The following is an 18,752-nucleotide window of genomic DNA, read 5'->3' on the forward strand; positions in this document are numbered from 1 at the left end:
TTTCTGAAATAGAGCACAGGGTTGAGTGTGCCCCAGGTATGGTATAACGACTTGACAGGGACATACCTGCTTTGCTGTACACACCACTCCAGGACCTCTAAATGAGCCCACAATCCTTCACAGGCGTCCCTGAGAAGCTCGTCATGGCCTTGGTCCTAGTCGGTGTAGAAGAAACAAAAGCTGACTCAGGCATCAGGTACTGTAGCTGACTGTGAGACTCTCAACTCTTCTAGGCCCAAAGCCCCTTGGCATTCGGTTCTGGAGCACCCCGAGGTGCTGAATGAGTTACCTGGGTCCTGTAGAGGGTTTGGAGTAATTGTTTAGCTGATTCAAGGCTCTGGCAGTGTGTCCAGCCCAGGAGTACGAGCAGGTGACTGAGAGGCCTGAATTCTCTATCAAGTAGGTGTCCAAGGCTTGGGAAGTCTTCCTCTTTCAACAGGGTTAGCGCTGTTACCTGTAAGCCAAAGGTCACCTGGTTACCCGAACTTGAAAGAATGAGTTCCAGTTTCCTTAGGGTAGTTGGTTACATAAAAAGAAATGTTCACCAAAGCACAACATTCTAAGCATTTTGAAGTGAGGGACTGGCTTCTGTAGTAATCCGGTCTCTTAGCATAGCACACAACCTACAAGTTGGGATTCACAACTATCTTTTGAAGTAAATGAGGTTCAGTTGCAGTTTGGAAGGCAAGAGTTAGAGTAATTAAATTTCCCTGCCAGTTAGGCCTTGTACTGCTGCCGTGGCCTCTGCTTTCTGCATCCTCCAGAGAGCGGACACATAGCCGGTATTTCCTTCCTACCAAAGGTTCCACATGAGGTGACTGCAGCATCAGTTATGACTGGAACTGGGTGTTCTCACACGTCCCTCTCACCCTAGGGACTTGGGTATGACAACCAGATGATCTGTCACTGATTAGATGGCAGGCGCCGGATACATGAGTGGGAGAGAAACCAGAAAACCGAAACAGCCCAGGGAGGTTCTGGATTCTTCTATGACGGACAGTAGTCAAGCCTGACTTACCAGGATCTGCTCCAGGAAGTGTTTGTTGTTGCTTAGGCAGTAGAAAAAGGCCATTTTCCAAGCATCGGCTGGGTCGGGAGTGGAGAACAGGGCCAGCATTGCCCGCTCAGGATCCCGATGATCTGGGGAGACTGAACAGCCCATCAGGACGGTTACTAGGAAACAAAGAGCTCCTTTTTCTCATGCTACAGTCCACACTGAAAACCAACCAATCTGAGACTAGGCGCTTGTATTTATTTGCTTAAGATTTATTATTGTTATTTTTATATTGTGTGTGTGCCTGTGAATATTATGGGGTCCATTCTTTCCTTCCACTTTTATGTGGGTTACGGGGCTCGAACTCAGATCACTGGGCTGGTGCTATCTTTCTAGCCCAAGAGTAGACTCTTGTAAAAGTTAAACCCAACTGTTTGCACTTTATCTTAAAGATGCTTCATTCCTCTTAGTAGCTTCTGCAAAGCTTTTTTTCTGTTCCTGTTCTTTTCTTAAGCTCTGATGTAAACAAACAACAAACAAACAAACAAACAACACTAACAATAAAACAGGCTATGTGGTTTTGCTTAGCCTCTCCTGTCTTGGACAACAAGCAGGTACAATTCTAGTCCAGAACTTCAGAGGGCACACTGGAATTTACTGAAGCACAAGGAGAAACAGCCAAAGGAACACACCTTTTCCTGGAAGTGTGGCCTTGGGTGGCCTTTCCGCCACCTTCTCTGCATAGGTTTGGCCGTAGAGGGACAGCAGGCTCCGTCCGGCCTTGTGCAACAGGCAACCAAGCAGACGTTCCTCCTGCAGGGGACTGCCCTCAGCCCTGCAGGTCTCCAGCAGTTCCTCACACAGGACACGCCATTCACTCTCCGGGGGCTCAAGAGTACAACACAGAGCCTGCAGGGCTCCACAGACAGCGTCGGCCACCCCAGGCGGCTGAGGGGCGGGGTCCCGGAGGGTCTGCAGTCCCTTTCGAATGAGACCCAGCAGCGTCTTCTGCAGAGGACTGGGACAGAGGCTGGCGCTGTGGTGATCCTCAAGCAGGAGCTCCAGCAGGGCCTGGGCGAGCTGAGGGGCTTGCTTGAGAAGATTCCAGAGCACGGAGACAGCTTCAGGGCTGAGCTGAGGGGCCCCACTCTCCCACCTCTGGCTTCTGTCAGGTGTACTGCCTCCTGGGCTTTGGGCTAAGGTTTCAAACAGCTCCTGGGAGGAGAATGAAGACGGGGATTGTAGTGGCCACCAACATGGCTATGACTGTGTGCTTGACGGCTCGGCAGCAGTAACAAACATTTCTACAGGCATGTGCATAGCTAGTCACTGTTCAAGGCTCTTCACGGAAGAACCAAATCAACCATTATGATAGTCTCCAGAGGAAGATACTATAGTTATTCCCATCTTACTGATGAGACTGAGGTTAAAAACGATTAGCTCAGTTACCCAAGTCCCACCCCACTCTCCTCAAAGTATATATTGGTGACCTAAATTAAGACTATGCATTTATAGACTAGGTGGGTAAGGCATTATGCACACCTAAAAGCAAATCAATTTATCCATTTATCCATTTATCCATTTATTTATTTATTTATTTATTTATTTATTTATTTATTTATTTATTTTTGAGACAGGGTTTCTCTATGTAGGCATTATGCACACTTAAAAGCAAATCAACTTATCTATCTATCTATCTATCTATCTATCTATCTATTTATTTTTGGTTCTTCGAGACAAGGTTTCTCTATGCAGCTTTGGCACCTTTCCTGGAACTCACTCTGTAGCCCAGGCTGGCCTCACAGAGATCTGCCTGCCTCTGCCTCCCGAGTGCTGGGATTAAAAGTGTGTGCCACCACCGCCTGGCAAATCAATTTATTTTTGAAAGAATACTACAGATCAGCTTTTAACTACTGATCTGAATTCTGTCCATGTTTTAAGGTATAGTCCATTTTTTGTCCTCTCATAAAACCCTTCTGCTATGGTGTGACTGTGCACCTTAAAAGTTCACATGTCAGTAGCCAGGCATGTAGCACATACCTGGAATCCCAGCACTTGAGAGGCTGAGACTTTGTGGCCAGACTGGGCTGTGTGACAAGACACTGTCTCAAACAAACAACAACAAAGTAGTTCATGTGCTGGAAACTTAATCCCCAATTTCACATGTTAGTATTTAGAGACTGAGCCTTTGGACGAGAGTTAAGATGAGATGGCATCTAATTTCAAGGCCAATTCCCATGATATGAGCAACTTTGTAAGAAGAGAGACCCCCGGGTTAGCACACCTGTGCGCTCTCCCTTTGTGATGCCCTCTGCCATGTTATGGTGCAGCAAGGAGGCTCTTCCAGATGCCGGGCAATCACCAGTGCTATGTTATTCTTCCCAGTGTCCAAAACATGAACTAAACACATCTGTTTTACAAATTATCCAGCCTGTGGTATTTAGTTTTAGCAACAGACATCAGAGACACTCGCTTAATGTTTTCAATCCACACACCTTCGAACAATTAAATGAGTACCGTATGGTTCATTAAAAATATGTCTCCGATGTATTAGCTCAATTAGGTATGGAGTCTACCTCCTCAACTAGACTGTTAAAAGCATGATTCTCTATAGTCTGCTTGTATGGGGCACGAGGATGTGCACTGTTTCCCACATCTGTAGATGCTGTTCAGGGATGGCTTTTTATTAATTGCTAGTCTATGAGCCCTTAAACGAATGCAAGTCAGTTCTTAGATGAGTCCTATATGTCTTATCTGGTAGCAGGGTCTTAAGAAAACAAATAATGGGCTGGGGTGTGGATCAAGGACAGAGTGACTGTCTAGAATGTGTAAGACCCTGGGTTTGATGCTAACAAGAGTTAAAATAAATAAATGAAGTACTGAGTCTTAAGCACCTAAGAAGCAACTGATACATATGTGTGTGTGTGTGTGTGTGTGTGTGTGTGTGTGTGTATTTCTATATAGATATAGTTATCTATATCTCTCTATAGAAAAAAGCTAGGAATCTGATAGATGATATAGTTTTCTATATCTCTCTATAGATAAAGATATATATCTACAGATATAGATAACTATATCTATATATTATCTATCTATTGATTGCTAACTTTTTTCTGGGGGTGGCAATAGAGACAGGTTTTTACTATGTAGCTCAGGCTGGCCTCAAATTCTTGATTATTGGCATATACAATCATGCTTATCTAGACAAAGACAACATTTAGCTGGAATCTGCCCCTAGAAAGTTGTTGTAATGATTAGCTATAAAACATTAGTGTGTCTGTTATAGAAGACAAGTCCATCAAATATTAGTTCCTTTCTTCCCTCAAACTCTCTATCATCTACTGGTCAACAATTCAAAAATCTTAAACCCAAGCAATGAGTTCCATCTAGGTGAAATGCAAAGAACAATTGAGTGCCTGCTATGATCAGTACTGCTGGGCAATCTGCTTCCAGAATTCCAAAACCAGGCAAGTTATACTCACTCTAAACTCCCCTTGGAGGGGCCTGTCTATTGCTTCTCTGAAAACAAAGGACAGCCAACGTCTTAAGAGACCTGTCTCCTCTATGGCCCTGAAAGTTGACCTTGTTCAGTGACTGCAGATGGCCCTCAGGCTCTCTTACCTTGAGGATGTTCTCTGGAATGTCACCGTGGAGGTCTTCTGACAAAAAAAGAAACTCAAGTTTCCTCCGAAAAACAGCAGAAAGTAATTTCTGGAGGAATAATAAGCAATTATAGAGGTCAGGTATATGCTTTGCTTAACAAATACAGTTCCTCTTTAGTTACTCTTATTTCTGCAATTTCTCTAAGATCAAGTATCTTTAGCCATTATCCCCTGGATACAATTTTTTTTACAAGATTAATGTTTATTTTTATGTATATGGGTGATATATGTATGTCTGTGCACCATGTGCAAGTCTGGTGCCTGCAGAGGCCAGAAAAGGAATCAGATCCCCTGAGACTGGAGATACAGATGGTTGTGAGCTGCCATGTGGGTACTGGGAATTGAACCCAGGTCCCCTGGAAGAATAGCCAGTGCTCTTAATCTCTGAATCATCTCTCCAGCCCTCCTGGCCATGTTTTTAGATGCTTTCCTTTGGAAATAAAGTTGGCTAAACTTGAACATTCTTTAAATTAACATGCAGGGGCTTGGAAAGATGGCTCAGTTCGAAAAGCGATTGCCCTACAAGCATGAAGACCTGAGTTCAGATCCCTAGCACCCACATTTGAAAAAAAAAAAAGGGCTGGGTGTGGTGGTATATACCATTAATCCCAGCACCTGCCTTTAGTCCCAGCACTTGGGAGGCAGAGGCAGGCAGACCTCTGTGAGTTCAAGGCCAGTATGGTCTACATAGTGAGTTCCAGGTCAGGCAGAGCTATAGTGAGACCCTGTCTCACAAAACAAAACAAAACAAAACAACAAAAACCCAATATCTGGACTGGAGAAATGGCTCAGTTGTTAAGATGCACAGACATATGTACACCTATATACATAAACACAAACATCACAACAACACAATAACAAACCAAAGAACAACAATAAATATCTAGGGTTAAATGTGTATAATCTCAGCACAAGAGGGTCCTGTTAGCTTTCTGGCCAGCCAGGGTAGCCAAACTGATGAGTGTCGGGTTCATTGAAAGACTTTGTCTCAAAAAACAACCCCCCCAAAAAACCAAACTGACCAACCTAACAACAACAACAACAACAACAACAACAACAACAACAAAAACCCAAACAAACAAACAAACAAACAAGGAGAGGCAGGAAGAGACCTAACTGACCTGATGTTGATTTTCGACTGCTTTATGTGAGCCGCACACGCATGTGCGTGTGCTTGGGTGCGCGTGTACGTGTATACACACACACACACACACACACACACACACACACACACACACACACGTTAAAGCCTACACTGATTAAACACCAAGGTTTGTTCATTTCATGTGGTCCTTCTTTTCCTCTTTCTCTGTTTGGAGACACGGTCTTGCCTGGTAGCCCAGGCTGGTCCTGTACTTAGGTCCTCTTGCCCTATTTTCCTCCTGCTGGGATGAGACCACACCATAACCTGACTCCTCTCTCTTTTTGAAAAATCACTCATTTTTTTTCATTTTCATCAAGAATTTTTGTTGCTGTGGCAAAACAGCTACAGGAAAGCCTTGGAGGGCATTCCCTCATAATCCTCTTTAATCCAACCGTGCTTCTGGTGTTCATTATCCTTTGTATACCAGTTGTTGAAAAACAAAACAAAACAAAACTAAAGGGAAGGATCCAATGTCTATTTAGCAAGCATGCCTGGCAGAGGGTGCTGTATTTCATTTCCAGTTCAAAGAAACCCATGGCATGAAGCTATGTGGTTTTCTTTTTTGTTTTTGTTTTTTTTTTTTGTTTTTTTTGGAGCTAGGGTTTCTTTGTGTAACAGCTCTGGCTGTCCTGGAACTTACTTTGTAGACCAGGCTGGCCCCAAACTCACGGAGATCCACCTGTCTTTGCCTCCTGTGTGCCACCACTGCCTGGCTGAAGCCATGTTTTAAACAATAATCCTTACTGGAAGTGAAATAATTAAAGAGTATTTTATAATCATTCCAAACATAAAAATTTTAAAAAGATATATTTTCTTTTCTTTTCTTTTTTTTTTTTAGGTTTTTTGTTTTGTTTTGAGACAGGGTTTCTCTAGCTTTTTGGAGCCTGTCTGGAACTCACTCTGTAGACCAGGCTGGCCTTGAACTCACAGAGATCCGCCTGGCTCTGCCTCCCAAGTGCTGGGATTAAAGGTGTACACAACCACTGCCCAGCCTAGTGATATATTTTTAATCTATAAAAATTAAAAAATATAACTATGTAAATTATAATATAAAGTATAATATATAAAACTTAAAATCAACAAAGGAGAAGTATGATTAATGACACTGAAAATTTATTTACCAAGCCGGGCGGTGGTGGCACATGCCTTTAATCCCAGCACTTGGGAGGCAGAGGCAGGCAGATCTCTGTGAGTTTGACGCCAGCCTGGTCTACAGAGCCACATCCAGGACAAGCACCAAAACTACACAGAGAAACCCTGTCTCAAAATACCAGCCAACCAAACAAACAAAAATTCATTTACCACATAATTTTGAACAGCGGCATAGAGTATTGCATATAGATATGCTTCCATTTATTAACCAGGCCTGTGTACCATGGACAGGGTGATTTCTAGCTTTCCTTTCTTAGTAGCGGCTTATCAGCAAACATCTCTGTAGCTAAACCTTTATACACATGCTTACACATGTAGGCCTAAACCACTGCAAGATAAAGAGACAGAAGATAAAAGTGAATGAAGGAAAGGAAAAGAGCAGGACTGCTTCACCTAACAACTAGAAGGCAGCCCTTGGCAGGCGGTGGGAGCCTGTGAGAACAAGCAGCTCTGTGTGTCCAGAGCACGACACCACACCTGTCTCTGTAGTACACTCCCAAGTGCACCCGAAGTCTTGGTCCTCACAAAACAGTTTATGGTTCGCCAAACAACACAACTAGTCCTAGCACTGTTTAAAGAAGCGAATCACTGGAGCTTTAAGGACTACGTAATCTGTCTGATATTGGCCAAAACAAGAACAACTCCCCGTCTGGCCTAAGGAGCCAGGGAAGTGAAATCCACCACCTGATGTTATTGAGCAACCTTCCAGAGAATAAGCAGCCAATGAGGTCACAAGTAAGCAAGCCAGCAGACCTCTCCCCCCAGAGGAAAGGTCAGTTAGTTCAACAGGATTCCTGTTTGTAATAGGGAGATCCTTATTCAGTAACAAAGCCTCTCCATCCTCCTCCCTTCCAAGATGCTAGTGAATCTTCTTTCTCTTTCTTTTCTACTTTACTTCATTTTTGTTACCTTTTTCTCTCTTTTGTGCTGACTCTTATTTATCCTAGGTTTCATTATTTGCTTACTCTTGCTCTTTCTGCAATTTCTCTTCGCTAGACAACCAACTAAATGTCTTTCTAAACAATACAGTAGTGGTGGCACACACCTTTGATCCCAGTACCAGGGAGGCAGAGGCAGGCAGATCTCTGTGAGTTCAAGGCCATCCTGGACTACAAAGTGAGTTCCAGGACAGCTAAGGCTACACAGAGAAACCCCATCTTGAAAAACAACAACAAAAAGATACATTTAGATCAGGAATTTTTGGTAGAGTTATGGGAGGGATAAATGTGCAAAAATTGGAACTAAACAAAAAGTTAATTCTGATGAATGAAAGCAATAAACACAAGGAAAAAATGGTGGACATTTAAAATTTGAATTTCTTACTCTGAAGTCCATGTAGGCTAAATATAATACTGAAGGGGAAAATGGACAGGGTTTGGGGTAGGTCAGATCTTGGTTTCATCTCTGGCTTTGCTGGAGTCATTTTCTTGAGTCAAATATTCCGTGTGTGTGTGCCTCCCACCCCACCCGTCTTGGCATAGTCACTGAACTCCACAAAATTCTCTTCAAGAGCAAGACTTCTAGAGATATTTAACAAAATACTATTACTCCTAATGATATTATATGCTAAGGTACCAGGGTAAATTAATAAGCAAATCATTTCCACAGTCGATACTGAGAAAGACCACAACCAACCACGAAATAAAGGAAGTAACAGGAGGAAAAGCCTAACTCCTAAGTTCTTCTCAGTCCTGACCTCAGGGAAAAATTTAAATGTAAACCCACGTACTTTTTCTTGGTTCCACCATTTTTCCAGTACGAGAAGCCAGAGCCAGGCTAATCTTTGAGGGTTGATATCTGGCCCGCATCTGAAAAGGAAAAGAAAGATTTAGTAAGAGAGGAGTTTCACTTGACCCTTTCTCTTTTGTGATTCGAGATTTTATTTCAGTTTTCAGTTTAGTCTATTTTAAACCTGAACAGGCAAGTCCTCATGAGAAATTCTCAAATGCAAGGAACAGTTCAACAAAACAGAACCCTGTAACTTCCAGCTTCCACTAATGTCTGGACCACCTTATCGAATTGTATTTTATCTTCCCAGCTGGAGTGTTCTTGGGCTGGAACTCCGGGCTCAGGTGATTCTCCTCTGTGTCTGCCTCCAGAGTGTCTGGAGCTACAGCCACAGTCTCAGAATACCTGGCTCAGTCTTATCTGTAGGAATACTCCTACAGAGAAAGTCACAGTCCATTTGAAATACATCCGCCACTCACTGTTTTGAGACAGGGTCTCATACTGCATAGCTCAGGCTGGTCTTGAACTCATAGCAATCCTCCTGCCTCAGTTGGGATGCATGGGTTAAACTACCATACCCAGGCCCTAAGTGTACTTCTGAATACCAAAAATTAACCAAATACAAAAGAATAAAAGGAGTTCATAGAAATTCATTTGTAACTATATAGTTACAGGAATTCATAAGCCTTACTTTGAAGTCAGTCATTAGGGGAGTAACAGCCTGGGACCCAAATTTAAGGGGAAAAAACAACGGAAGAGTGATTTGCTTCTCTGGTTTTTATGTGCTAATCCAATAATTCCACAGGCTTATAACAGAAGGAACAAAATAGCAGTACATTTGGCTGCTATGACACCAGTTCACAGCGCTGCTAAGAATTTAAAGATCTAGAATGGAGAACTGTGGTTACCAAGAGGCAAGGAGGGGCAGTAGTGTAAATAGAGAGCATAAGAGCAAGGAGTGAGAGAATTCATATGTAGTGGTGAGTACTTCTGGATTTATATTACAGTGGGGTTACCTCAAGCCTCGTACGGGTAAAACTGCACAGAATTACAAGTAAAAAGCAAATATAGAGTTAAAAATGGTAAAAAATCAAGTAAGCTCTTTACTGTAGTTAATGAACTGAGGTCAATTTCCTGATTTTGATATTTTACTACAGCAGGATGAGAGGTCACAACTGGGGAAGCTGGAAAAAGGGGGTACCCTGAACGTGATTATTTTTCAACTTTTTGTGGGTCTACACTTATTTCAAAATACAAAGTTTTAAGTTAATGCCCTTTCAGTCCTTTGGTAAAGCAACAGCACATCACTCTTGTAAGCAAGAGGAGAGGGTAGGTTTGTCTTTTGTCATGCGGTTACAGCATCTTCTATTGATAATAAACAAGGAGTGATTTCAGAAACCTTTTCGTAGCCAGACTTAAACTCGGCTCTAGAGGGTAATCCAAGGCCGGTGGAGTGTATTAAATGTAAAATTATTACAGAGATAAAACTAGTCTACTTGTGCTAAATTTCTGTCTCTCCTTTTTTTTTTTTTTTTTTTTTTTTTTTGAGACAGGGTTTCTCTGTGTACCTTTGCTCCTTTCCTGTAACTCACTCTGTAGCCCAGGCTGGCCTCGAACTCACAGAGATCCGCCTGCCTCTGCCTCCCGAGTGCTGGGATTAAAGGCATGCACCACTACCGCCTGGCTAGTTTTGCTAAATTTTTAACTGAGTAGTTGACTGGGGGCATAAAAACCAGAGTACAAATACTGAACATTGTGTCTTCCTCTCTGAGATTCTGGTAAGAAGGGAGGTCGCTTACCTTAGCAGAGCGGGACACTGCACCAGCGCCTGTAGTATGTCTTCCACCTTTTTGGGGATATCCCCTTGTCCCTTGTGTAGCTGAGGTACACATGCCTGTGCCAGCTCCCAGTCGCCCCTCCGCAGACACTCACAGAAAAATTCAAAAAGCTGCTCCTCGGTAGCGGTTTCCTCTTTTCCAAATGGGTAACTCATTTTCCCAGCACAGAGTGCAGGGAGGTAGAAAGAGAGGCCTTAGGCGGAATACATTTTTAATTTTCTCGTGCGAGGAGTACCTCCTAGAAACAAGACACCAGCTGAGAAGAAACGAAACTGTTTGGATAAACCACCAGCTACTAGCCCGAAAGAAAAAGGCAGAACTTACTTTTCTAATTATTGTTTTGGGTTTAATTTGACCTGTTACTAACTCCTCTTGAGATCCGTCTCTTTCTCTAAAGGGGTGGATCCCATCTCCTAACGCGGACCCAGTATATAATAATCTTAATATCTGTGTTAGCCTGGAGCGCAGACACATAAATTTACTTCCGCATTCGCTCCTAAACATTTTGCCAGTCGGATAACAAATTTCTAGGTGGGTGCTTTGTCGGTAAGGATGAGCACTCCTTTGGTTTGAGCCTTCTGTTAAGGCACAGGATTAAAGATCAGGAGATCAATCTGGGACTGAACCGGAGAGCCGGGAGGCTGGGGGACAGGGATGCTCCCCCTAGCGGGGTCGTGGACAGCACCCTTGCCGTCTTCCCTGCGCTTTACACTCACCTGCTCCGGGAGTCAAAAGCATTTTAGCTTCCAGGGCAGCCATGTTTGAGCCCAGTCAGGTGACAGATCTCATTGCGAAGAGTGGTGGAAGGGGCTGGGATGACGAATGAGAGCGCCACTCCTATTGGCTTAGGAGAAGGAAGATGCAAATCAAGTACCGTAGTTATTCGAGTCACGTGACAGCACCGGGTCGCTGTGGTGAAGCTACGTAAGAGTTAAGTCCGCTAGCTGCTGGGCTGAGGACCCTTCTTAATCATGATTGCTTCTCCTTGCAACACCTTTAGTTACGCATTTCGGGGGAATTGAGGCCGGGAATAGCTGTGTTTCACAGCCCCGCCACTATCTCAGTGCCAGCCAGTGACAGATGCTGGGGATGTCTCCAGGAGTCCTGGATCCTCCTGCATCATTATTCCATCTACTTGGGATATATATTCATTTATACATAACTATCATGCATATATTATATATTATAACATATAATTATGTATAAATCAGAAGATCGAGGTCGACACAGAAGAGTTGTGCAATCGAAAGCAAAGCGTGAGCAAAGGCTTTTCACAAATTCAGTAATCAAGACAGTTCTTAAGTTTTTCTTACCGCGAATGCTTTACTATTAAACCTACTTGATTTCCTTTATTTCTTTTTCAACTACACTCAGTGGTTTTTTTTTCAAATGTATATTTTAGTTTGAGAAGCTTCAGTTAGCTTCAAATTGCAAAGCAAAACGAACACTAAGCTCTCTTTCCAAAACTGAAATAGGCAGATAGCCCATCCTTTCTCCAACTCCTCAGCCCCAAAAGACGTTTCTTTGGCCCAGAAAGTAACTTAAAATTCGATTCAATAAGGAAAAGAATTTCCAGGCAAGGTTTTCCCTGCTTCACACTCGTCTTGAGAGGTTCTTCCCCCTCGATTTTGATAATCACTACAACGGTGAAATTTAATTGGATTAAGAGGCTAGGCTGAGAGTATGAACTACAATTCCCAGAGCGCAGCGGGGCCAACCCGAACTTTTGCCTGTTTCTGATTGGATGAGTTGGCACAGGACCGACCAACCAGCACTCCAGTTGTTGCCAAAAGTGCGCGCTTTTCGCGGGTAATTGTGTGAGGGCGGGGGAAAGTTTGAAAGTTCGATGCTGCTGACCTGGTACTGGAGTTTTCCGAGGGGGGCAGTTGTGGGGAAGTGGGTGTGCTCATTATCTCGTACCTTCTCTCCGGGCCTGTGGATGTTGATACCGGGTGGCAGAGAGTCCTGGGTACCGGGCACGCCCTCTGCTTCCCGTCAGGGCTCGTCCCTGGAACCCCGGCTTGGGTCCTGGGCTTCCGACTTTCTCAGGGGTGGGTGATGCTTGGAAGCTGCCCTGTTTTATTAGTGCGTTCTGCATGAGGTTTTCTACCTCTTCATGTCTCTCCCTCCGCTTCGGAGCAGTTAGGGATCTAGGCAAGTTTAGGGACTGCCACGCTTTTGGAATCTAAACTCAGATGTCTGGACCGAATGCGGGCTCCATCCTTGGCTAGTCTGCTTGGTTTTCAGCTTAGTGCCTCAGAGTATCCTTATGTGTAAACCGAAGTAAAAACATCAGAAGCATTTAAAACTAGAGTTTTAAACAAAAGTTTAAAACGCGTATTAAGGGCCCAACAAATAATTAGCCCCCCCAAACCCCCTAAAACAGCTGTTTTTGTTACTTCCCCATTTTTATTGAGCGCCTAACATAAACTCAGTCTGAGTTGCCATCTCTTTCTTCAAGACAGACGGGGGAGGGGCGGGGAGAGAGAGAGAGAGAGAGAGAGAGAGAGAGAGAGAGAGAGAGAGAGAGAGAGAGAGAGAGAGAGAGAAGAAAGGCAAAAGCTATAATAACACACAGATAAGATTAAGGAAGATGTAAGTGACAAGTGTCACAGGAAAGGAAGGGACCGATTGTCAAGGCTTTGTGTGTGGAAGTGGCAGGTTAACCTAACCTTGTGGATGGTCGTGTTAGAAGTACCACATGTTTGTCTATGACGACTGCCTACTTTGAGCATTATGCACTAGCTCTGGAGTAGAAACTAGAATCGCCCTTATTTTACACACGAGGAAAACAGTGCTCTAGGAAATGAAGTAACTTTGCCAGGAAGGCAAATCGGATTGAGCCTTGCAATCTGATATTTGAATGAGAGCTAAGTAAGGGACCCCCCCTTTTCAAGTTTTTTTTTTTTTTTAAATGTGATCCTAAAAGTTTGGAATTGTCATGTGGTCCGGTGGTCCCGTGAGACAGTTTAGGCAATGGAACTGACTTTTAAGCAAGCTACTTCTAGCTGGATTGTGACATTCAACCTACTTTTTTTTTTTCAGGCCAATTTGAGACTTCTCCCTGTCTGCTTCTTCAGCAACTACAACTATACCTGGGGCATAGTTGTAATTATTTGAGTGTGTATCCCTCCACCTTTCATTTGTAAGTATGAAAAAGAGAGGAAATGACTTTAAGGGTTCTTAAAACACTGGGCTCAGCAGAGTATGTGCTTAAGAAATATTGGCGAACAAAACAAACAAATTGAGAACGTTATATTGAGAGAATTTATATTATATTTGGGAGAGTAGGGAAATAACTCGAAGCCATTAACAGTGAGGGCAAGTGATGGGAGTGGTATTATTAAATCAGTGGTTATTGCTAAGGTCTTTGTAATTTTGGCTTGTGTGTGTGTGTGTGTGTGTGTGTTTTGTTTGTTTGTTTGGCTTGAACTTACTCATTAAGTGATGTTATTGCCTAGAACTGCCTTATCTGAAATGCAGTAAATAACCGAATAGCAGATGAATGTTCCTTGGTAAATTTTCTCCTAAGGAAACAATCAGCCATAAGAAATTCCCATTGAGAGAAATAAAGGGAATATGTTTTGTTTCTGTGGAGAAAACAAAAGAGAAGAAAGTAGGAGATGAAGGGAGGGAAGAGAGAGGAGGGGTTTCATGTCATTCAGATGATTTAAGTGTTAAACAGAATTGGGCTATAGTGCTGGTAGTAGATATCATAATTCTTGTATATAGATTTGTTCTTTGACATATAGTTATTGATTGTTATTACTTCATTCCATAGAATAATGAGTTCCTATTCTAGTATTTCTGGAGGACACTTTGCCATATCAATGAGATACACAGCCTCTTCTTTGCAGGCATTATTACAGAGATTACAACAGTTCTAACTCCCCCAAAGACAAGTATTTCATGAGTCTCAGTTGCAAGGTACAAGACCAGACTTTAATTCCACATGAGACAGCAATCAGCTAGTATAATAAGGACACTTTTATTGCTAACACTTATAATAGTAAAGTCTCATTTGATTGAGATTTGTTCTGACTCTTAGAAAAAGCAAGGGTTAAATAAGATTTGTGGTCCTACAATAGCAGTGGTTAAGAGGATTGGTCAGACTGCCTGGGTGGAATTCTAAATCTGCTGTTTATTTTTTTTTCTGATGATAGTGGATAGCTGACATTTGCAGAGTAGCTTTCTCATGTGTAAAAAAGACCACCTACTGTCATCATAATCTGTTGAGAATAGTAATAAATATGTCTATTTATTCTTGTTGAGAGCATGGTTGGTATGTAGCAGATGTCTGTTTGTCCTTGTTACAGTTCAATGCAGAGTTGCTATTTGGAAATGCGTCTTGAAGATTACACAGCCAAATGAAATGTGTAAACAACACTCAATGTCTTAAGATTGTTACAGGTGATGGATCATGTTGGTAGTCAGCTTGACACTTGACACCCCTGAGAAGAGGGAACCTCAGTTGAGGAATTGCCTCCATCAGATTAGCTGTGGGGACATTTTCTTGATTGGTATTGGGTAGAGGAGGGCTCAGCTCACTTTTGAGTGGTCCTACTCCTGAGCCAGAATGCCCGGTGAGCAAGCCAGGGAAGCAAGCCAGTGAGCAGCCTTCCTCTGTGGTCTCAGCTTCTGTTTCTGCCTCAAGCTCTTGCCTTGAGTTCCCGCCCTGGCTTCCACTGACAATGGAATATAGTTTGTTAGCCAAGTAAACCCTTTCTTCCCAAGTTGCTTTTGGTGGGCATTTTATCACAGCCACAGAAGGCAAACTAGCCTGCAGTGTAAATATGAAGTACTGTTACAGTCATGTAATATCAAAGAATTGGATGGAATGTGTTTTCTGAGGTTGCTTTCTTTCTCTGTGTACATGGTCGATAAGCAAGTGTCTCTCCTACTCTTAGTAGCAATCTTTCCGTGTTTTGTTTTGCACATAGAGAAGTTTGAAGGACTTTTTATTTTATAGGGTGTTTTGTATAGTCTGTCCACTATCATTTTTATTACTTTCTGATGTTTTTCAAGATTCTTCTTTGGGAGATCTGGAAAGATGAGCAGCAAGAAACTAAGACGAGTGGGTTTACCACAAGAGCTGTGTGACCGTTTGACCAGACATCAGATCGTTAATTGTCAGGTAAAAATTTATGTATTTGTAATACATTTTACGTACAAATTAATTTTAAGTTTACATTAATAACTGTTAAACTTGGGTCATGAAGACTTAGGGCTGTAGGGGCTGGGGAGATGGCAGAGTCAGTAAAGTTCTTGCCACGAAAACGTGAGGACCTGAGCTCTTATCCCCAACCTGGTCATAAAAGGCCAGGCCTGGCAGTGCACACTTGAACTCCCAACTCCAAGGAGGCAGAGACAGGAGGATCCCTGTGGCTTACCGGGTAGCCGGTGTAGCCAAATTGTGACCTCCACGTGTGTCTCAGAGGTCAGATCTTAAAGAGTGACTGAAAGAGGCATCCAGTGTTGACTTCTCGCCTCTACAACACAAAAATAAAAACGTAGATGTACAAAAACAAGTGAAATAATGGTGCTCCCTGTACATGATTTAGGTTGCATTTGCAGCTGGAATTTTATGCACTGAAGCCCATTGGTTTTGTATTTTTGGGAGAGAATGATCATGGCGTGAGGAAGAATGCCTGTGTCATTAGTTTGGGGTTCCTGAGAAGTTTCACCCACTTAAAATGATTATTTTTATTATTACTTGAGAAATATGACTTAAATGAGATTCCTGCGAGGATGATTTCTCTTAGGAGAGACATTAATATTAGAGTTATTATTATGATTTACTGATGTTAGGCACTGAGCCCCAGGTTTTAGTGTTTGCAGCTGAGTAATCCCCCGCCCAGCAGTAAATTTTTAGGACTGGCTTGATAAATGTATACAACAGAAGTTGCCTTTTTTTCCTTGTTTTCTTTTTCAGATGCTACATCTTTTAAGTACAGTAAAGAAGAATGTCCCTCTTAGGAGGGTAAATTAGGGTTAAAGTTTTATTTTAGGATTTTTGTCTTGAATGAACATATTTTCACAACATATAATTTTTGGGGATTGTTTATTTTCGGGATATCTTTATTCTGTTAATACATTTAATAGTAATGTCTATATTTTAAATGGTTTAAAAGTATGAATTGAACATTTTATTCTGTATTCTAAATTAAACATTAAACATCCCCATTCTCTCAGTAGTCAAATCCTTTTCTCTGAGTTAACTTTCAGCCTAGAAAGCCAACACTTGTAAACCTGATTCTTTCGGGCATACATTTGTACCCAAATTCAAGTGCAGTGCTCATCTGAACTTGGACTGGGTGGTGCTGTGTGTCACATTGCTTGGTGTATCTTCTGATACATGCTGCCTAGACTGTGTAAGAGTGTAAGAATGCCTCACTGAGTTAAGGCATACGTAGGGTGAAACTCAGTGGTAGGATGTAAAAGAAGCATACATCTTCTGTCTGCAACAAATTTCACCTCTGCCTAGAGATGAACAGCAACTGGAAGTTTCTTTTTGTTTTATATCTGCTTTTCTTTTAAAATTAAAAAAACCACGATGAAAATTTCTTTGTAATTCTTAGATCTTGGTTACACATGCATGTTAAATATCTACTTTTCCTTTTTCTCTTCTTAGGACTTTTTAGGTCTCTCCCCACTGGAACTTATGAGAGTGACTGGCCTGAGTTATGGAGCTGTCCATGAGCTTCTGTGTGTGGTCAGCAGGGCCTGTGCCCCACAGATGCAAACGGTGTGTGTAACGTGGACAGCCCCCTCCTGAAAGCAGTGCTCTAGCTCAGATGGGAAGGATGAATAGGGGAGACAGGCGAAGACACCGGGGATGGAGGCGGGGTGGGGAAGTGCCTGGCCGCTGGGATAGCAAATGCACAGGCTATGGGAATGAACGCTTGTTCAGTGATTAGCCTAGGCTGTGCCAGTGGGACACAGTCAAGAAGAGAGTTGCAGAGATGCAGCCAGTGAAAGAAGCAGGAGGCAGCGTGGGGTCTTGCAGACCATGCTACGGATTTGGGACGTTATTCCAAAAGTGGTAAATCATAAGAGGGGACAGTTGGCGCATTTGAAAAAGATAGGTCTTGAACGCACATTGAAAACAAGCAAGAAAACATTCAGAGTCTACTAAAATACCTGTTACTCTGTTCTGGAAATGGTAACGGGCTATTCGTGTGGTATCATAGCAGAGGCTGGAGTGCTGATCACTATGAGGGCAGTTTAGGAGGGTGAATTAATAGGAAAAAAGTCTCAGTCTCACAGATGAGAGACTTAAAATGAAAGAGTAAAACCTAAAAGAAAGAAAAGATGGGGGAGAGAGATGCCCCCTAATGTTTAGTCCCCCAATATAATACCAGTTCACCCCTTCCTGGTTGCCACTCCCCATGACAACCCGGATTTACTACAAAGGGGAATTGTCTGCATGCCACGCAGACTCTTTGTATATCTGATTGTATAATGGCTCAAACTGAAACGTTGGGGTAGATGTATCAGGTGGTTCTGATGGTCACAGAGGATCGATCCACAATTGGAACTGCTGCCTGGCACACAAAAGAACCTTTGTAGATGACGGTTGAGTACAGAGAGTCACTTGGTACAAGTGTTTCGCCATGGCCGTGACTGCGGTGACCTTAAGTGAAGAATCTGGAGGCTCCCTGGAGTCCGGTCAAGCTCCTCTGCTTCCCTCAGGCCGTCTTTCTCTGTTGCCAGTTTGTGAAGCACGGTGTAGCGTGAGTTCCCTCTGTTCGCTCTTTCGTCCTGTTGTGAGCCAAGAGTGTGCGAGTGTGCTTACACTCATTACTTTCTGATGGTGATTTGCAAATTAAAAAAAGAAAAAGAATTTGTCGTATTAAAAACCCTTCAGATTCGTGGTGCGGCACTCAGGAGTACTCTGTTTTATCCCCTCCTCTGTGACTCGCCTGCATGTGGTACCACAGACATACATGCAGGCGAAACACCCATCTACACAAAATAAAAATTAAACAAAAATAGGGTAATTGGTTATGTTTACCACAAATGGGTGGATTTAAGAAGAGAAAGTTGTCTCATAGTCTGGCTCAGGCACAGCCGCACCCTCTCCAGGGTATCTAGGGGAGAATCCCTTCCTCAACTCTTGCAGTTGCTGAAGAATGTTGGCATGCCTTGGCTTGTGGCCACCTCTGCTCCATCTTCACATCATTGTCTTCTACTGAAGCTGCCTTTGCTTCTGTCTTAGAAGAATACTTTTGTTG

At 42.8% G+C, this 18,752-nt stretch overlaps 2 protein-coding genes across 14 annotated transcripts in view; one reads left to right on the top strand and one right to left on the bottom strand.

Annotated features, from left to right (window-relative positions):
* The window catches only part of Zfyve26 (zinc finger FYVE-type containing 26), a 65,901-nt gene extending 54,515 nt beyond the window's left edge, over positions 1–11,386 (bottom strand). For 5 of the 12 annotated variants that reach the window (XM_076550939.1, XM_076550944.1, XM_076550943.1 and 2 more), the window contains exons 1-8: positions 11,235–11,386; positions 10,480–10,756; positions 8,682–8,760; positions 4,616–4,705; positions 1,687–2,209; positions 1,019–1,173; positions 290–454; positions 67–155 (exon numbers count right to left, since the gene is read on the bottom strand). In XM_076550939.1, the coding sequence (XP_076407054.1) occupies positions 67–155; positions 290–454; positions 1,019–1,173; positions 1,687–2,209; positions 4,616–4,705; positions 8,682–8,760; positions 10,480–10,673 (1,295 nt within the window). In that variant the 5' untranslated portion in view covers positions 10,674–10,756; positions 11,235–11,386. The other 7 variants (XM_076550948.1, XM_076550949.1, XM_076550947.1 and 4 more) reach the window with 4 other exon arrangements.
* A 1,055-nt stretch (positions 11,387–12,441) lies between these two features.
* The window catches only part of Rad51b (RAD51 paralog B), a 541,809-nt gene continuing 535,498 nt past the window's right edge, over positions 12,442–18,752 (top strand). The window contains exons 1-4 of one of the 2 annotated variants that reach the window (XM_076550950.1): positions 12,442–12,569; positions 13,564–13,663; positions 15,544–15,652; positions 17,150–17,263. In XM_076550950.1, coding sequence (XP_076407065.1) covers positions 12,458–12,569; positions 13,564–13,663; positions 15,544–15,652; positions 17,150–17,263 — 435 coding nt within the window. In that variant the 5' untranslated portion in view covers positions 12,442–12,457. The remainder of the gene's footprint in view (positions 12,570–13,563; positions 13,664–15,543; positions 15,653–17,149; positions 17,264–18,752) is intronic. The other variant, XM_042260850.2, reaches the window with a different exon arrangement.

The sequence above is a fragment of the Peromyscus maniculatus genome, chromosome 14, assembly GCF_049852395.1.
Source record: "Peromyscus maniculatus bairdii isolate BWxNUB_F1_BW_parent chromosome 14, HU_Pman_BW_mat_3.1, whole genome shotgun sequence".
In the NCBI taxonomy this organism is placed as follows: Eukaryota; Metazoa; Chordata; class Mammalia; order Rodentia; family Cricetidae; genus Peromyscus; species Peromyscus maniculatus.